General features: G+C 40.3%; 1 protein-coding gene across 1 annotated transcript in view; it reads left to right on the top strand.

Moving 5' to 3' along the window:
- The first annotated feature begins 165 nt into the window (after positions 1 to 165).
- The window catches only part of gtf3c2 (general transcription factor IIIC, polypeptide 2, beta), a 31,360-nt gene continuing 11,433 nt past the window's right edge, over positions 166 to 20,092 (top strand). The window contains exons 1-15 of the mRNA XM_080047514.1: positions 166 to 410; positions 1,304 to 1,401; positions 1,851 to 1,994; positions 2,049 to 2,487; positions 3,167 to 3,285; positions 3,762 to 3,949; positions 4,702 to 4,787; positions 5,058 to 5,135; positions 5,973 to 6,074; positions 6,610 to 6,837; positions 7,247 to 7,358; positions 7,695 to 7,812; positions 15,142 to 15,176; positions 18,771 to 18,900; positions 19,662 to 19,806. Coding sequence (XP_079903640.1) covers positions 1,377 to 1,401; positions 1,851 to 1,994; positions 2,049 to 2,487; positions 3,167 to 3,285; positions 3,762 to 3,949; positions 4,702 to 4,787; positions 5,058 to 5,135; positions 5,973 to 6,074; positions 6,610 to 6,837; positions 7,247 to 7,358; positions 7,695 to 7,812; positions 15,142 to 15,176; positions 18,771 to 18,900; positions 19,662 to 19,806 — 1,949 coding nt within the window. The 5' untranslated portion in view covers positions 166 to 410; positions 1,304 to 1,376. The remainder of the gene's footprint in view (positions 411 to 1,303; positions 1,402 to 1,850; positions 1,995 to 2,048; positions 2,488 to 3,166; positions 3,286 to 3,761; positions 3,950 to 4,701; positions 4,788 to 5,057; positions 5,136 to 5,972; positions 6,075 to 6,609; positions 6,838 to 7,246; positions 7,359 to 7,694; positions 7,813 to 15,141; positions 15,177 to 18,770; positions 18,901 to 19,661; positions 19,807 to 20,092) is intronic.

The raw sequence follows: 20,092 nt of genomic DNA, 5'->3' as shown, positions 1-20,092 counted from the left end.
TCCATCCATCCATCCATCCATCCATCCATCCATCCATCCATCTATCTATCTAAAATAGGTTGCAGTAGGTTGTTGTGTGTAGTTCCACCTCTTGCTGATAGGCGGCGGTGTTGCTCGCCTTGCCCTTACAGTAACATGGCGGTCTGATGTAACCGGGATGTCAGTTTAAGCCGCCCGACTATGTGGAAAACACCGCGTGTATTGTTTCATATTTCGCCCTTACGATAAGTAAAAACGGCTGGATTTATGTTTCCGGTGTGATTTAACGGCTCTGGTGAACGTAGACTTTGTACTTCTCGTGTGTAGAGATTGGGATTCGATCCCGAGTGACCAGACTCCTAGCTTTCCAGTGTTTGGTACGCGGATCTACAGCCTTCGCCACCGAGAAGGAAGCTTCAAAACGACGCAGGGTGAGAATTTAACAGTGCCGGTAGTATTTGCCGGTAACGTGTGTGGGTCAAGGGGCCGGTTCAAAGAATATAACCGTCTATTTTCCGTTCAAAAGTAAAGACACGTTACTCTCAACTGCTCTCAACGGTCACTTTAGCCAGTTAGCATTAGCTACCTGTGTGACGTTAGCTCCACAGCGTGGCAACAAGGAGATGTGAGTCAACTGGGGAAAACAAGCAAATAACTAAAAAGTATGTCACTATATAACTCGCTAAATGATATTTGTGGCGTTCGAAAGATGTGCCGAATTAATAAGATGTTCAAAACTATTAGTAATGATCAGTCTGTTTCTGTCTAAAAGCCATAGACACTTCACAATAAGGGAAGGAAGCATTGAACTGTCACTTTACTAAATGAGGTCCGGTTATGGTTTCAATTGAAAACTCGTTTCCATCACTGAGAAGACAAAAAAATACCTTCTGTAAGTCTTTTAGTATGAAAAACTTTGCCAAAATAATGAGAAACTTTCTTAAAAATAATGACATAGTATCTCAAAATATGAAGGAGCTTTCAAAATATTGACGTATAGCATCCAATAATGAGAACATTTCTCAAAATTTTCTCTTATCTTGAAATAATGACTTTTTATCTAAAATAAAATATAAATATGGCAACATATTGACTTTCTATCTCAAAATAATGACTTTGTTATTTGTTATTTCATTATCTTGACTTATAATTAGGCCTTTAATACCTTTTCTGAATAAAAAAGATCGAATTAATCTTCATGTGCTATATATGTCCAGTTGTTATGTTTCACGGATGTTTGGGTTGAGGTACATAATAACAACAACAACATTTTAACGGCTTCTATTTTTGTCTTTGTCTATTTCTGCTTCTTCTCTGAAACTAGAGTGAGGAGAAACTCACTCCCCACATGAGGAGGCTTCTGACAAGAAGACCACAGTACCAGAAACCCAAGGCCTATGGATCCCTCTGACTCTGGACAAGGTTCACACTAACAGCTTTTACATTTAAGTACATTAGATTATTCAATTTAAGTTACTTTAGTAGTTAATGCCACGTTGAAATGTGACTTTCCACATATCCCCTCTCAAGTTACCACACTTCGGAGGGGGTCAAGTGTCTTGCTCAAGGACACAATGGTAGAGATGGTGGGCATCGTAGATTTTTTTTATCAGCCACCACAAGTTTTGACGGGGGATTGAACCTGCGACCTCATGGTTACCAGTCGGGCCCTCTTTCCTCTAGGCCACCCTTGTTGGCAGGAAGTTTTTAAAAAATGTGATTATATTAAAATCTGCAAGTTAGCACCATGTAAGAGTTACATTTTGTGACATCACCACAGGATGGATGAAAAGATAGTTGCATTTGAATTAATATAAATATATATTTACACTATATAAATGCTATGAGTATTAACATGATTCTCTTTACAGGGAAAGAGGAGACGTCCGAGCAGAACTGCGCTCTAAGCCCCAGCTCCAGGGGAAGAGAACGGAAGAAAAACCCAAAATACTTTGACTATGAAACGAAGGATGTGCAGCCAAAGAGACAGAGGAGGAGCTCAGAGAGAGGGAGAGGTACAGGGAGAGGTACAGGGAGAGGGAGAGGGAGAGGTAGGGGTAGGGGAGCAGCAGCAGCTACTAACAGGACTCCACCGGAAAAAATTGAAATTGAAAATGCTAACAATTCCTTTCAACAGACCGCAGATGAGGGAAAGGAAGCCACTGACATAACGCCTCAGATTTGTGATGAGACAGCCACAGAGGAAACTCCTAAAAAGGTAGTGAAAGCCAAGAGGACAACCCCCGCTAAAAAAAAGTCTCCCGCTAAAAGGACTCCTAAGAGAAAATATGTTAGAAAAACGCCCGTTTCGGATGGGATTGTGCCAACTGTGGATGGGGCCGTCCCAGCTGTGGATAAGGCCGATGGAGCTGTAGAAAACGGGACACCCAAGCCCAAGAAAAAGTATATAAAGAAGGGGTATGTAGAAGTGGTCTCAGAACCACCACCGGAAGAGCCTGAGGAGGAGATTGAACCCGGAGGCCGTCGCAGGAGAGGGGCGGCTAAAGTGTAAGTTACATCTATTCTTATCTATCTATCTATCTATCTATCTATCTATCTATCTATCTATCTATCTATCTATCTATCTATCTATCTATCTATCTATCTATCTATCTATCTATCTATCTATCTATCTATCTATCTATCTATCTATCTATCTATCTATCTATCTATCTATCTATCTATCTATTTTTTGGGGCCTTTTCTGGATTTATTGATAGGCAGAGAGGGGAATAAAATGTAGAGAGAGAGAGCCGTGCTGGATTCTATCCCGGGTCTGCTGTGAAGACGACTGAGACTTGGGGGGGGGGGGGGGGGGGCGGGGTGTGAGGGGTGGCACTACACTACCCCACAAGTGCCCCAATAGATTTACAGCTACAACATAGTTAGTTGTGTTATAATTGGTGAGTGCATTGTTTGGACACTGACTTTTTCCTTTCACAATAGCAGTTAAAATACAAAAAAAAGTGGTTATTTGATTTTCGTTTCACACTTCAAATTGAAATACAAGCTGTTTATCTTTATCAGTGTAAAAAAGTTCTGAAAATAATATTTTTATTTAATTTTTCTATTTCCAAAAACCAAAAATGAAATCACTAAGGGGGAAAAAGAAAACGCTGTTTTTTTAATATCCCGTAATTTTTTACTGTTTAAAAGTATATCATTTAAAAGGAAAACCTTTCTCCAGGGCGTTGAAGTATCTCCAGAATCTGTCAAAGGAAGTCTTCGGTGACGACTCGAGCTCCCAGCCAGAGGCAGCTAGTGATGAAGCCAGCAAAGAGAAGAAAGGTCCCAAAGCAGCCAAAGGTATAGTAGCCTTTTAGACTTTAGACTTTAGCTTCACCACACACAAGCATGCACACACACACACACACACACACACACACACACACACACACACACACACACACACACACACACACTCACTCAATATCATATATTAGTAGATTCTGAAGGGAATAATGACAGACAAAATCAGTATCTACAGCTCCGGAAAAAAATGAAGAGACCACTCCAAATATTCAGTGTCTCTTGTTTTACTATTTAGAGGCATATGTTTGAGTAAAATGAACATTTTGATTTTGTAATATAAACTACTGACAACATTTCTACCAAATTCACAATAAAAATATAGTCATTTAGAGCATTTCCATTAAGTAATGTAGAGATGAAGATTGAAGATTGAACCTTTTTAATATAATCAAATGTATCTTGCTACACTTAAAGCAGTGAGGATCTGCTAGCTGCTCTGATGTAGATTTTGCTTGTTTCTATTCCTGTAGTGCGTAAAGGCCAGAAGAGGAAACGGGACCATGACAGTGACGCCGCAGGAGACGAGGACTTTGTACCGAGCATCGACGATCAAAACGAGGAGATGGACGGAGAAAGAGAAGGAGAGGCTTTGGAATATGACTCTGACGCTGAGTATGGGAAAAGCACAAAAAAGTATTTTAACCTCACCAAGAGAAATGTAAGTAGATTTTCTTTTTCTTTCTTTCTTTCTTTCTTTCTTTCTTTCTTTCTTTCTTTCTTTCTTTCTTTCTTTCTTTCTTTCTTTCTTTCTTTCTTTCTTTCTTTCTTTCTTTCTTTCTTTCTTTCTTTCTTTCTTTCTTTCTTTCTTTCTTTCTTTCTTTCTTTCTTTCTGTCTGTCTGTCTGTCTGTCTTTCTCTTTTTTTTTCCTCAAGCTTTCTTTGTTAGAATGGTGAGAAAGTGATGAAATGGGGTGGTTGATAGGGGAATGACATGCAGAGAACAACCCGGGCTGGATTCTAACTTGGGCTCTACAACCAAATAATTTATTAAAAACATTTGTAGTGTTCTTTAAAGATATAGTGCGTAGCTAAAAGCAATTTTTCTTGAGCTCCTGCACCAGTGTTGGTGGGGCGGCACCAGTTTGTAAGCGCTGCCATACTCATAAATACAGAGAGAGTTTTGTGGAGCTGATAGGCTTAATCAGCTTTGTGTCAACTCGTTTGGCAAAGGCGACATTCATTTATATGAAAAAAGTTACGCATTATAGCTTTTAAAACAAATGTATATCTCTGCAAAACTGCAATTAAATTAATAATAATAATAATAATACATTTATTTTATATGGCGACTTTCAAGGCACTCAAGGTCGCCTAACATGCATAAAAAAGGCAAAAACACAATTAAAACAAGTTTAAAAAGCACAGAGCTTGATTGAATTAAACTAATGTAATCCTCCTTTTTCTCCTGCAGACGGGTCCCAGTATCATAACCCCCAACGGTCTAAATTTGAACGTCATGAAAATTATTTGGGAAGCCGCTGAGGTGACCAAGAAATTGTAAGTAGCTCCATGCACCACTGCGGTTAAATGTTCTGGTTTCGGCCCGACCTCCACACAGTGAATATTGAATTGATGATCATCAATAGAAAAATTATGTAATGTGTGTGTGTGTGTGTGTGTGTGTGTGTGTGTGTGTGTGTGTGTGTGTGTGTGTGTGTGTGTGTGTGTGTGTGTGTGTGTGTGTGTGTGTGTGTGTGTGTGTGTGTGTGTGTGTGTGTGTGTGTGTGTGTGTGTGTGTGTGTGTGTGTGTGTGTGTGTGTTTTCCAGCCGGGAGGAGCACCACAGCAGTTGGGTGTTCCCCGAGTGGGTCCCCTCCACCAGTCACTGGCACCCTGTACCAGAAAGGTTTGTCTGCTATTAATGATGCCCTTTAAAGGCACCTTACAAACAAATCGAAATATCTAAACGTATTGACAAATCAATGTTTCTGATTTTATGTATTTTAAATGATTCATGCAAGCCAATTTCTCATCACTGTAGCACTGGCATATCATATATATATATATAATTTTTTTTCTAAGATTATTTTTTGGCATTTTCAAGCTTTATTAGATAGTATAGAGTTGAAATGGGGAGACACAGAGACAGGGGGGGGGGATGACCTTCAGTATAGGTCCACAGGTCGGATTTGAACCCGCGACCACTGCAATGAAGGCCGGAGCCAATATGGTACGGGCTCTATCCACTACGCCACCGGAGGGCCCACAGATATCAATCTTAGCAGTGTAACCAATTGGCCAACTAGAAGCACAGTTGCGTTGTTATTAACCACATACTTACACACCTAATCTTAATTTAACATGTAGACGTTTTAGGTTTTGTTTCAACCCTGCCTTGGTGTAGAGTGGAGTCTGCTGTATGCTTTTGTTATGTTGGCAATTCTGATATACAGTCGCTCATACAAGTCATCATCAACTTTTATTATTAGACGCAAGGTCCATTTAAACGACATACAAAACAATACAAAAAATAGACAACACACACATAAATAAGAATATAAACACTCAGACCAATTATAAAAGGCACTTCTACCCATGTCCCCAGAGGTATGACTGGTAGCGTACTGCACTTTGACTTGGGTTAGACAGCAGCATTATGACTTAATTCTTTGAGTCATTCAAGCGACAGATAAATAAAGTAAATGATCAAATCTCTTTATGTGTGTATCTTTGTGTTCTTCAGTGATTTGGAGAAGTACCTTCCCCAGGAGCTCCAGTCGGCTGCTTTCAGAGTGAACAGAGAAGGCCTGAGCAAGGAGCAGACGCCTCTGCAACGACTAGACAGGTTAGACTGAGCATCATGCAACAAGCTTTTAAAATCTCATATGATACAAACAAAATTCAGCATTTCAAACTAGATCTTTTTTTTAATCACTTTTCTAGAGAATTGTTTCTCTGGGGGATTTATTTCACACCAACAATAATGATCCCTAATTTTTTTATCATTTATAACTTTTCCTTTAAAAAAATCTATATTTAGTTGCTTGTCATGATGTGATCGGTTATGCGTTCTTTCAAATGCTGAAATAAAAATTAAGTTTTGTTGTTCAAAGAAGTTAGAACTATTATTTTTTTAATTTATTTGCTATTTGCCTTGTATATTCTGTATTATTGCTGCTTTTTTTCTATTTTACTTGTATATTGCATATTTTCATGTTTCCTTCTTGGCATTCAGTCTGTGGGGAAAAGGGAAGGGAAAGGAATTATATCATTGTATGACTGAGAACATGTTTCTTATTGTGCACATGACAATAAATACTTTGAATCTTGAATCTCTTATTGCTGTTTCTAAAGCCTTTTTTGTTAATGTCACCGCCCAGGTTTGCAGCAGTGTCTTCGCACAAGGAGCGCTGGGACAGTGTTGTGTTTACAGGGGGACCGGTGTGGGCGTTGGAGTGGTGTCCTACGCCCGATGGAGCGCCGGCCTCCCAGTACATGGCTCTGTCCTGCCACAGAGGAATGGACGACCAACACTATGCCAACAAGACGTACAGCGGCTCTGCACTGGTTCAACTGTGGGACATGGGCAAACTGGAGTACAACAGCAGGTATACACATGGACTGGGTTAGGGTTAAGTTACTTTATTAGTCAATGGTTATGTAGAAATGTGTCTTTCCGCATATCCCCTCTTAAGTTGCCACACTCCAGAGGGGGTCAGAACACAGGGTCAGCCGTAGTGCAGCGCCCCTGGAGCAGTTTGGGGTTAAGTGTCTTGCTCAAGGACACAATGGTAGAGATTGTGGGCACCTTAGATGTAATAGCAGCCACCACTAGTTTTACTTACATCCTCCTGTCCGGTGCCAGGGATCCAACCAGAGACCTCATGGTTACTGGTCAGCCACTCTTAGTCGAGGTCATCCGACCACATCTTGCAGTTAATGTCTATGCAACATATTGTTGTTTGTTTGTCTAAATACATCTTGCTCTTTCTCTTTCATCTCTTTGTGTCTCTGCAGACCGAACTCCCAGCCCTCTCTGGCCTATGGCTTGGCCCAGGACAAAGGCTTCGTTTGGCATCTGAAGTGGTGTCCCGCAGGAGGATGGGAGCCTCCAAACTCTGCCCGAAAGGTAAGGGTTTTCAAAGTCAACTTTCATTTAGTTTCCCAATAGTATTATTATTTAGTTTCCTGACAGACTGAGGTATGATTTAAGTATATTTTGACATGTTTCAGTTTGCACAATCTTTTTAATAGGTGCCATTTACAATTTTTATTTCTCTTTTTGCAAGATTTAATTACTTTTTAAAAGTTTTTTTATGCTTTAAACTTGACAGGGGTGGGGGTTGTTTGTTAGTATGTACTGTATATATGCTGCTCCTGGAAGTCAATGTTTCCCTCTGGATCAATCAAGTATCTACCTATCTCTATGTAATACGTTTAACTAATTTTAACCTACTTTCCAAAGGCTCCTTTCCTGCCCAGACTGGGTCTTCTGGCCGTTGCCTACTCCACCAGTGTGGTGACCATCTACAGCCTGCCCCACCCACAAGCTCTGCACTCCAACAAGAAACTAAGCAACTCTGGTAAGACTGTCAATATATTAAACACAACTGGCTTAAATTTCTCTTTATAATTCTTTTTACCTAATTTGTTCATGCTTCCACCATAAGGATTTACATACATACAATATATTCCAAACAAATACAGAATAAACAGGAATAACTTGATGTATACTTTTCTAGAATGGTGTCAAGCAACACATTAACTTGCTTCAATTTTCATGCAATGTTTATAACAATTCAAGTGTAAGCCAATGATATAGTTGTATCACAGTTTTCCTGATACACAACCCAGACTTGAACAGATTCAAACACACAGGCTGTGTTGGAATAGCCTTACTAACGTCCTACTCATACTAATTTTGACGTCAATTTGAGTATGTTGTGGTTGTGTATGCGAGTTTGTGTAGGCGAGAAGTGCCCCGGATGAGTACTTAGTTCCGGGAAGATTTTGTGTATGGATCGATAGGTTACTTTTCCTACTCAATAGCCTCACAATGCATTGCGTCTTTTCGAACGGCATGGAAGTTTTTTTTTTTTTTTTTTTTCTTCATTGCTTCTGTATACTTCAGTGTAAACTGTCTGACATAAAATGTATTGTGTCTAGTGTCCACAAGAGAGCAGTGTTCCCTTTCTAAAGCCTGAAGAAGTCAGTTAGCTGGACAGCTGATTCCCTCTGTATGTGTGTGTGTGAGATACAGGACTGCAGTAAAGTAGTGCCATAGTGGTGGTTTTTGGATCAAGGCAGCATTTTAAAAACCCCATACAACTTATGATTTTGACATTGGCTTTACAGGTTTATGCTATTCAACTCCCTCACTCTATCTCAACAATAAATTACACATTACATATGATAAAAAAGAAAATAACTATAGAAATATGGACAATTCCACCTCAATGCTTTTTCAACTCAGACACGTCCTTTTCTCCTGTCTTAGGAGAATGTCACCCATAGCAAATTTGTAGTTTATTTCTTACTTTTTCAATTAAGAGCAAATAGTTAGAAAACCCTAAACTGACTGCATAAAATATTAAATTAATAACTCCGATCTATATTTTGACCACTATATGATGGAGATAGAGGTTCAGAATTGGTGCTTTAAACAGGCGCCATAGTCACTGTGAAGAACCTCTGTAAATGATTTGGTGTGATGTGGATCCATTTGGGGACAGAGACATTTGCAGTTGCCAGGAAACTGTTATGAAACCCAGCTGCCTCAAATCACCTTAGTAGGTGTCGAAAACACAAAAGAAATATCCAAACCAGCAGGAACTACTCATTAACTTTTATGTTCATGTAAAAAGACTAGTATTCATTTGTTTGTACCTTGACATTTTTCGACTACTTCCTGCAGTCTTCTTCAGAAGTGTCAGTTGATGTTATAGACATGTCAAGCTACAAACAAATGAATACTAGTCTGTTTACATGAACATACAAGTTAATTTATCAAGTTAGACTAAATGAACTTTTTTGAGGAACTACTCATTTTGAAGATGTATAGGGGACAACTGTTAAATCCAATTTCTGCAATACTTCACATAGGTTGCTTGTAAAGAAATTATTTGATTTGGAAGCCAGGGTGGTGGAAAAATATACAGTAGGAAGAAGAAGTGTTTTCAGACATATCACCACATTCACCTTGTCAAAATATTTATGGTAAGGCATTGTCTCATTTAGGGTTGAAACTAATTCATATTTTAGTATATTAATTAATTGGCAGGTATTCTATAAACAGGTTAATTTGGTCTATAATCTGAAAATAGTAAAAAAATGGGCATCCAACTTCTTCAAGCGCAAGATATCATCTTCAAAATGCTTTTGTATTTGCAACCAACAGTTAAAATCATAAGAGGTTTTAAAATATACAGTGTACACTGTGATTGGAAATACACAGAAAACAGCAAATACTCACAATAGAGAAGCTGGAATTGATATTGATACATTTTAAAAGATGAATTAATGATCAAAATACTCACTGATTCATTTATCTATTGATCGTCAAATCACTTTGTTGTTTAGGCTCTAATCTCAGAAGGATTTTCATTTTACAGACTTCTACAAAACTAGTGGCTTAAATCAAGCGATCTGATTGGTTCCTAACTGTTGTATTATGGGCGTATCATATATAACTGCTATGACGTCCAATAACACAGCCTGATGAAGTCTACACAGTAAAGCCCATAATCACTCAAACAGCACCGTTCCTATCCATCATATCAGACAGACATTGCTGTCATTAACTGAACCACAGCTCATAGACAGTAAAAGGACAGTATCCATGATGGTCCTCTGTCTCCTTCAGTGCCCAGAGAAATGTAGTGCCTGGAGGTCTATCAAACAGGCTAATGCAGTTTTAACAATGGCAGTAGTTAACACACACACACACACACACACACACACACACACACACACACACACACACACACACACATTCTTGTACTTCTAGCTTTGTCAGGACACTTGTTGACAAAATGCATTCCCTAGCCCTTTACCATAACCCTAACCATCAAACTAAATGCCTAACCCCAACCCTTACACTAACCCTAACATAAACCTAATTCATACCTGAACCTTAAAACCTAGTGTTAACCCTTCAACAGCCCTTTAAAGAAGTGAGGACCAAGCAAAATGTCCTCACTCCAATGGTTAAAAGCTAAGACTGGTCTTCACAAAGATGCCAAGTACAAGCACTGTCACACACACACACACACACACACACACACACACACACACACACACACACACACACACACACACACACACACACACACACACACACAGCCCTACAGGAGTGTGAACATACACTACATGGATGCTGGAGCCTGTGGTTGTAGTCTCTTGAGATCACTGCGACAGCCGCCTTTCGGGGCTCCTCTGATGGAAGACTGTATGAATGTGATTAATGGCCAGTTTATCTGCCACATCCATCATACACAGAAACCCTGTGTGTGTGTGTGTGTGTGTGTGTGTGTGTGTGTGTGTGTGTGTGTGTGTGTGTGTGTGTGTGTGTGTGTGTGTGTGTGTGTGTGTGTGTGTGTGTGTGTGTGTGTGTGTGTGTGTGTGTGTGTGTGTGTGTGTGTGTGTGTGTGTGTGTGTGTGTGTGTGTCTCTCTCTCTCTCTCTCTGTTTGAGTCTGCCTAGCGGTACAGGCTAATCTGACTAGAACAGTTCACCTCTCTAAGATAAAAGCATTTCAGTACCTTGAAAATAAACGCTCACACACTTTGCACTACATCAAAATCCACACAACCTTCTCACATCCCATTAAGCCACGCATTATGGGGCATATCTTCTCCGTGGTCCATGTTTTCAGTGAAGAATGCTATTATTAAACATTTTATGTGGATGAAATGGGCATGTTGCTAGCTACAGTGGGCCCACTCTTTGTTTAGATACCCATCTACAGAGCCTAGGCTGTGTATTAACACTGGATTTTTTTTTCACAACACACAGTGCGGGCAGGTAGCGGATCATGAGGAGATGTTCACTGATTTTGACAAAGTGATTTTGACAACAAGCGTTCTCCAGAATCACTGACTGCACCTGCTGTTATAGAAGATAGAAACTCATGCATAGTTATTCATGTGTAAATATTCAAATTAAATGCAGTGTATTGGGTGACAATACAACAGACTCCAATGTGCTACACTTGGCTTGGTTTTACAATTAAGAAAAAAACAAGAAAAATCCAATGCGGTATAGACATAAAACGCCATAAAAAGCCTGGCATTTCCCCCTCATAGCTTCATGGTTTCTGGTTTCCATTTTATTCTGTGTCTACGGGTCATTGGGTCCATCCTCCAACGGCCTACTCCATCAGCCCCCTGCTTCCAGCCATAGGTTATAGTTATTGGATAAGGAAAGGTTGCAGAGAGCACTCACATTTGAAGACACACACACAGACACACACACACACACACACACACACACACACACACACAGATGACTGGGAAGAGATGCGAAGAGAGACTTGAACTTATACTCAATACTGAGCGTTTGAACAGGGCAATAGCCAGGAGTTGTTACGTTTGACCGATGAACCAGCTATTTTTTATTTGTTCAATAATGTCAAGTTATGTAGTGTGTGTGTGTGTGTGTGTGTTTGTTCTCCTAATACACTGCCTCAAAGCTTCCTCCACAATATCGGTAATCAAAATACTCATCTGTTTAAATAGCTTTCTTTTGGTGTGTCTGTAATGTTTGGTCCAGAGGAATATAGCCTGACAGGCCCCTCTGCCAATGATTTTCCCCAGAGAGACTTTGTGACCCCTTAATTTTTTTTATTTAGTGCCACCAGCGGTCACAATTTAAATTTGTCCGGTACTTTTAATACCAAATATGCTTGGTGTTAAGTGCTTGTTACCATGTCAGCAAAAGTTAAAATGCCTAAAAGAAATCCAGAGTTAAATGACAGCTAATACATTAGCAGAAATTTAATTTCTTTACTTTTTTTTTTTACAAATTTTGAAGCTTTATTAGACAGTAGAGACTTGTGAAATGGAGAGAGAGGGATAAGAATCAGGGAAGTCATACAGCAAATTACCAAGGCTGGATTTGAACCTGGGTCCACTGCAACAAGAACTTGGCCCTATGGTATGCACTCTACCAGCTGAGCTAGTGGGGCCCTGGAACATGTATATGTAGCTGGGTCCCTTGGGAGGTGGGGGAAGGGATGGAGATGGTAACGGTGAATTTAACCATGTGGAAAAATGACCATTGAATTACTTGATAGCTTCTCCTTTCTCTTATGACCTTAACCATGATAGGCGCTAATGAAATGCAGAGTAGATGTCTTACATTGACCATGGGTGGAAATAATGTCCATGATGATCAGTATATGCTGAAGAGGGTTAGAGGTGGAATTGGCTTGGTGTAAGTAAAGACCATTTTATTTATTTAGCACACAACACACCATTAAAAAGTGCATTACATTGTACACAGTCAGGCATATTCAAATGAATGTGTACATTAAAAATAATAATATTCAAAACAATACAAAACTAATTACAATATAAAACAGTGGAGGAGACAAAACAGAGTATGAAATGCTTTGCAATAAAAAAAATCTAAATTTGAAGAGCAAAAGCAGTAACAAAACACACAAAATACAAACCAAAACAATGGCTAAATATATATATATATTTAAAAAAAAAGCTTGCCTATAAAAATGTTTTTGTTTTTCGGGGTGTTTTTTGAAACAGTCCAGAGATTGTGCAGATTTGATTTATGGGGGAAGCTGATTCCATATGGGTTGGGGCTATGACTGAAAAAGCGCGAACATGTTTTAGTTTTGAGGTTGGCGCAGGGAATGGATTTGTGTCACTTAAGCCCTCCACACCAGCCCCGTTTTGTTTCTGCGACAGATAATTATAAATGGCTTTTTGTGCGTCCAGCCACCAGAACAAATGAGCAGCCGAGATGGTAGGATGAGGTGTAGAGAGAGAGATAGAGAGAGAGAGAAAAAAACAGACAAAAACAGAGAGAATGTGAGAGAACGAGAGAAAGCACATAACTTACAGAGGCGTTCTCCATCAGACAAGGATCTATAATTGAAATGACAAAGAAGATGCATCACCGCGCCGCGTTGTTAGTGTTGGAAGCAATGAATTCTGGGTCTAGTAGCCGACACTTCTGGTATCCCAACTCTGTCAATCATCGAAGGGCTTTGTTTTGAAAGTAGGGGGTCACAGGAAGGCCAATTTAAAGTGTTTTTTATATAGTTTTCTCATGGAAACACTCAGTGCGTTTACATGCAGACTCATAATCGGGTAACTAAACGAATAAGACCTCAACAGGACTTTTAACCTGCATGTAAACACCTTTATCCGATCTACTTCGGACACAAATCGGCACAATAACGGACAAGAGAAGTCGGATAAGAACACCTAGATAATTCGTTCATTGTCGGCTTTCTCTCTGCATGTAAACAGGGATCGGACATCTCATATCGGACTTCTCGTTCTGTGCTTGTGTGCCTGCGCGTGATAGGCTACACCATGGGTTATTGACGGAAGAGAAGCGGACGTGGCTCTAAAACCACTTGTTGAAAGCATGGTTGAAAGGGCTACAGCGCCACCTAGCATAGTGGAGACAGCCATGCATCGGACATTTATCCGATTTCTGAAAGGCCATGTATACTCAGACAAGTGACACGGTCCGTTCGAGTGTCTTGTTCGATATATGTGATAATCCAATCTAGTTGTGCCATGTAACCGCACTGACAGTGTTTGAGGCAGGCTAATTACCATTATTAGTTCTACCATACTGCTGGGCACGAGCAAATACTTCTACAGTTCATACAGTTATAGTAATGTACACATATTAGCTGCACTACAAAATTATACAATATTTTTATTAACAATATGCAAATGAAGATTCGAGAACAAAAATGTAAGTTACCTCTTAATTTTTTTTATATTTATGTAGTTTATATAGTAATTTGTGTTGCCAAACGTTTACAGACCTGCCTCACACTTAGCTCAGTGTTTTGAGGCCGTGTTTGATAATGTGAATTGATGTTTTCTCATTTACGGGCAGCCTGAGTTCACATCTGAACATTGGTCTGGACTTTAAGAGGCCTTAAGAGCCTTTTATATAAAGTATGAGTGTGGTGTTTTATCTGAGTCCGTGGCGAGTTGATGGAAGGTGTGTAAGAGTAAAGGGGACACAGTATCGATCTGAACCCTCTGTAATCTAAACTGGAAGAGAGAGGAGAGTAAACTAATGACGGGGAACAGTCCCACGCCTTTTTTTATATATTATTATTGGATTTCACATCTATTAAACACAACAGTGATTGTCAGGGCAGAGACGGCAGAATTACCTTTAAAGTGGTGCTTAGCATCAAGTAATTCTCAACCACTAAAGGGGGGTAGAGGCTGAGGAGATGGGGATATCAGTTGATCAGTTGCTGTGTGTCTGTTGGTACAATTTGGTCCAAAGTGACTCATCTAGACAGCTATTGGTTAGAATAGATTACTATAGTATTAACCTTGATGCAGAGATTCATGCTCCCCATTAGATCATGCTATAATTAAGCCAGTTACACTGAAATATATGTGATAGATTAATAATGCAACTAGTGTTGTCACTTAGTTGTTACTGCATTGCGTTGCCACACCCAGCTTTATATGTTGCGCTATTGTTTAATGCTGCGTCATTGCTGGGTCGTGTAGGCTAAACATGGACATGAACATACTTCTCTTAAGATGAAGTTGCATAATATTAGATTTTTTGTTGTTGTTGTTTGCATCAATGAAAGCTTCACTGTTTTGTAGATTTCCAATGCTAAGTTTTAATTTATATAATAATTTTCCATTAAACATCATCATGTGTGTTTTGTGTTTCTCTCAGCAGGAGCAGCTGGCAAACCGTTGCCAATATACAAGGTAGGCTCCTATTAAAAATGCATTTTTACAATACACTATTTACCATGTTATATACAGTATCTCACAAAAGTGAGTACACCCCTCACATTTCTTCAAATATTTCATTATATCTTTCCATGGGACAACACTGAAGAAATGACACTTTGATATAATGTAAAGTAGTCAGTGTACAGCTTGAATAACAGTGTAAATTTACTGTCGCCTCAAAATAACTCGACACACAGCCATTAATGTCTAAACTGAAGGCAACAAAAGTGAGTACACCCCGAAGAAAAAATGTCCAAATTGGGCCCAAAGTGTCAATACTTTGTGTGGCCACCATTATTTTCCAGCACTACCTTAACCCTCTTGGGCATGGAGTTCACCAGAGCTTCACAGGTTCCCACTGGAATCCTCTTCCACCCATTCATGACGACATAACAGAGTTGGTCGATATTAGAGACCTTGCGCTCCTCCATCTCCCGTTTTAAGAAGCCCCAAAGATGCTCAATAGGGTTTATGGCTGGAGACATGCTTGGCCAGTCCATAACCTTTACCCTGAGCTTCTTTAGCAAGGCATTGGTCGTCTTGGAGGTGTGTTTAGGGTAGGGCTGCACGATATTGCCCAAAATGATTATCACGATTATTTTGGTCAATATTGATATCACGATATTTTACCACGATTATTCAGTAATTGTAGTGAGTAAAATATTTTTATTGGATTGTCACGTAAACATAACAGCGCTTTCATATCCATGTGATCGGCTATGCAATATTACTGATAATGTACATATATTTGCATAAATATAATAAATATTTACCTGAAGTCAATGCATTTCCACAAAGAAAATATAAATCAAAATATTGCACCAAAACTTTACTCAAAATCAAATCAACAGAGCACTGCTTTAACTTTTCCTTGTGCTACATTTCTGTTGAATAACACATCTTTGTTTCCTCACCTGACCTCATTGCATCTCCTAAAAGCAAAAATATAAAATATTTTACTCCATTCATTGTACCTGCATGATGGATGTGTATAAAACTTGATTTTGAACTAAATAAAATTGTGCCCACAATGTATAACTAAAATAAGTATATTATGAGCTGCGCCCTGTCAAAATAAATCACAACCTATATGGCTCTACTATGTCGGAATTTAATTTGAAAGGACGGAGACGGGAAGTGGCAGGTAACACTCAGCAACACGTTAGTTAAATGTTGCTGCCTCTCATGCCTTTACTCCCAACGCGAGGTTTCATCTTCGCTTCAGGTCGTGTGTACGCTGAGGCACTGACTGTATGGAGTTATTAGCAACCCTGGGAGCTTGTCTAATAACTGGAATAGTCATTGCAAACCCACTAGGTTCTTATGTAATGAAAACGTAGTTCAATACGCCAGCAAATAGGAACGACCAAGGATACGAACTAGCAACGGTGGAATAGTCTACTCGCCCAGCTAGACTGCTTCAGCTGACTGAAGGCTCCGGCTCAGCTGTTAGCCACAGAGCTACTGTTTTGCTAACACAACTCAAGACTCGCACACTGTACAAACAGTAGGCCTAAATGTAATCGGCCAACATGCTTAACCAGAGCTCCATCTAGCTAACAAAGCATTATTCCCCAAAATCTATAACAATTCACGGAGAAAATGACTGCCGAACATTTACATGGCGGGCTGCAGCCTGAAGCCAAACGTACTCACGTCGTCTTGCTGGAGTCCTGTCGGACATTAACCATGACTCCTGTGTTCCCTGCTCTCCTGATACATGCAAATACGTGTTGAAAAAGTATTCCATTGTTTTCTGAACGAGTAGCCCTGTTTGTGGACGTCTATCCATCAAAACTATGACGTAGGTCCTTAGGTGACCCGTTCGCTATACATTATACTCTTGACAGCGGTCTGTCTGGCTGGATAACAGACCTGGCAAAGTGTCATGTAATAATGGGTTATAAATCCGGTCCCACACAAAAAAAGAGACTAACAAGGGGATGTATGTGATTTCACAAGCGCAGATGTCTGCTCTCGCTCGCGCGATAAGCAGCAGCAGCAGCTTGCTTCTTCGCGCGGCTCTTGGAGTGCTTTCTGTCTATGCGGGCAGAAAATTGTTCACACTTTGGGGGCGGAGCCACTGGACTTTGATTGACAGCTCTCGGGGAACCTGGGGTTGCCAGGTTGGAGCATGAACAGGCACATGATCAGCGAGTGGTTTGGGGAGGGATTGATTTGCTTCGCAGCTGAGCACACATTTAAAATATCGCACATTCATGTACACGTCATCGTGGGAAGCCAATATCGTCATCGCGATGAAAATTCGATATATTGTGCAGCCCTAGTTTAGGGTCATTATCATGTTGCAATACTGCCCTGCGGCCCAGTTTAAAAAGGTTGAGTGCACGTTTTCAGCGTCATACCAAGAGGTTGGCTTTGGAAAATAGACGTATGAATACTGCCAGCATTGCTGCAGGTCTTGAAGGAGTGGGGGGGTCAGCCTGTCAGTGCTCAGACCATACGCCACACTCTGCATAATACTGGTCTGCATGGCTGTCGTTCCAGAAGGAAGCCTATTCTAAAGATGATGCAAAAGAAAGCCCACAAACAGTTTGCTGAAGACAAGCAGACTACGGACATGGATCACTGCAACCATGTCCTGTGGTCTGATGAGACCAATATAAACTTATTTGGTTCAGATGGTGTCAAGTGTGTGTGGTGGCAACCAGGTGAGGAGTACAAAGACAAGTGTGTCTTGCCTATAGTCAAGCATGGTGGTTGGAGTGTCATGGTCTGGGGCTGCATGAGTGCTGCCAGCAGTGGGGAACTACAGTTCATTGAATGCTAACATGTACTGTGACATACTGAAGCAGAACATGATCCCCTCCCTTCATAAACTGGGCCGCAGGGCAGTACTGCAACATGATAATGACCCCAAACACACCTCCAAGACGACCACTGCCTTGCTAAAGAAGCTCAGGGTAAAGGTTATGGACTGGCCAAGCATGTCCCCAGACCTAAACCCTATTGAGCATTTTTGGGGCTTCTTAAAACAGGAGATGGAGGAGCGCAAGGTCTCCAGTATCCACCAGCTCCGTGATGTTGTCATGAATGAGTGGAAGAGGATTCCAGTGGCAACCTGTGAAGCTCTGGTGAACTCCATGCCCATGAGGGTTAAGGTAGTGCTGGAAAATAATGGTGGCAACACAAAATATTGACACTTTGGGCCCAATTTGGACATTTTAACTCAGGGGTGTACTCACTTTTGTAACCGGCAGTTTAGACATTAATGGCTGTGTGTCGAGTTATTTTGAGGGGACAGTAAATTTACACTGTTATATAAGCTGTACACACGCTACTTTACATTGTATCAAAGTGTCATTTATTCAGTGTTGTCCCATGAAAAGATATAATGAAATATTTGAAGAAATGTGAGGGGTGTACTCACTTTTGTGAGATACTGTATATATTCTACCCACCTCCATAGTAGATGTAGTAACACTTAATGTACAGTAAATGTACAGAAAAAATTAAAATTAGATAATTTTTTTTAATAAAAATGTAATATCCAACCCTGTTGTTTACGTTGTTGTCGAATTAACATTTGTTTGTTGTTTTCCTCAGGCAGAAGGATTGTTGACGCTGAAGTTGGGCTCCTTCAAAGCCCCTCGCAATGAGAAGAGTGGACAAGTGCTGTCTATGGATTGGCTGCCTAAGAAACCACACAATATAATAGCTATTGGATTCTACGATGGTATGAATTGATTTCTTTTGGAGATGCTCTTCTTGATTAACTGGTTTGGTCAGAGTGTGTGTGTGTGTGTGTGTGTGTGTGTGTGTGTGTGTGTGTGTGTGTGTGTGTGTGTGTGTGTGTGTGTGTGTGTGTGTGTGTGTGTGTGTGTGTGTGTGTGTGTGTGTGTGTGTGTGTGTGTGTGTGTGTGTGTGTGTGTGTGTGTGTGTGTGTGTGTGTGTGTGTGTGTGTGTGTGTGTGTGTGTGTGCGTGTGTGTCAAACAAATGATCAGTCAAAACCGCCCGAGGTTCATCTTGAAATGCATCGTTACTCTTGTCTTCTGTGAAAATAATATTTAACCCTTTTTCTAACAAATAGCACTCCCCTCCTTCGATTTGGATATGTGTCTCCGAGACACTAGTTGCTTAAAATGAGTTTTCATCTTTATCTGTGTACTGCTGTCTTTTTAAGCTATAGTGCGTAACTTTTTCATATAAATTAATGTCAGTTACATTTAATTCCCCTACTCCCTACTCCCTGCCACATGTCCAAGTGTCCCTGGGCAAAGAGACACTGAACCCCGAATTGCTCCCGATAATTAGCTTGCACCCTGCGTGGTAGCTGCTGCTGCTATCGGTGTATGAATGTGTGTGTGATTGGGTGAATGTGTAAAAAACAATGTAAAGCGCTTTGAGTCTGTGAAAAACCAGGGAAAAACGCTATATAAGTGGAGTCCATTTACCATCAAGAAAGACTAAATGAACCTTTTTGGATTGTTCTCCAGGTATTGTAGGTCTATGGGATCTTTTCACCAAGTCTTCCCTGTTGCGAGTGCGAGAGTCGGACGCTTCTCTCAGCCTGTTGCCATATCGATGCCTCCTAGCTCACGACCACGCAGTCCGGGCCCTGGCCTTCTGTCCTGCCTCCAGGTATAGACACTTTCACCTTCATATCCACTGTATGCTGATGCTGTATTTAGATAAGTGTTGTATTTGTTGTTGTATTTTGGAAGCCATTTTGTTTTTCGTTCAGTCTGTTCCTTCAATGACTTTTGTTTCTTATGTTAAACTATGAAAGCAGTTCAAATTCAGTACAATGTGAATAATCAAAAAACCGAATGATTCCTTATCAGCGCTGTCTGCTAAGAAATTGAAATACCCACGATCAAGCCGAAACCACTTTACTAATAATAAATGAAATTCCCATTTAAAAAAG

Source organism: Ammodytes marinus (assembly GCF_949987685.1).
Source record: "Ammodytes marinus genome assembly, chromosome: 19".
Classification (NCBI taxonomy): domain Eukaryota; kingdom Metazoa; phylum Chordata; class Actinopteri; order Uranoscopiformes; family Ammodytidae; genus Ammodytes; species Ammodytes marinus.
Note: the sequence above shows the minus strand (reverse complement) of the source record. Positions and strands in the feature narration are given on the sequence as shown.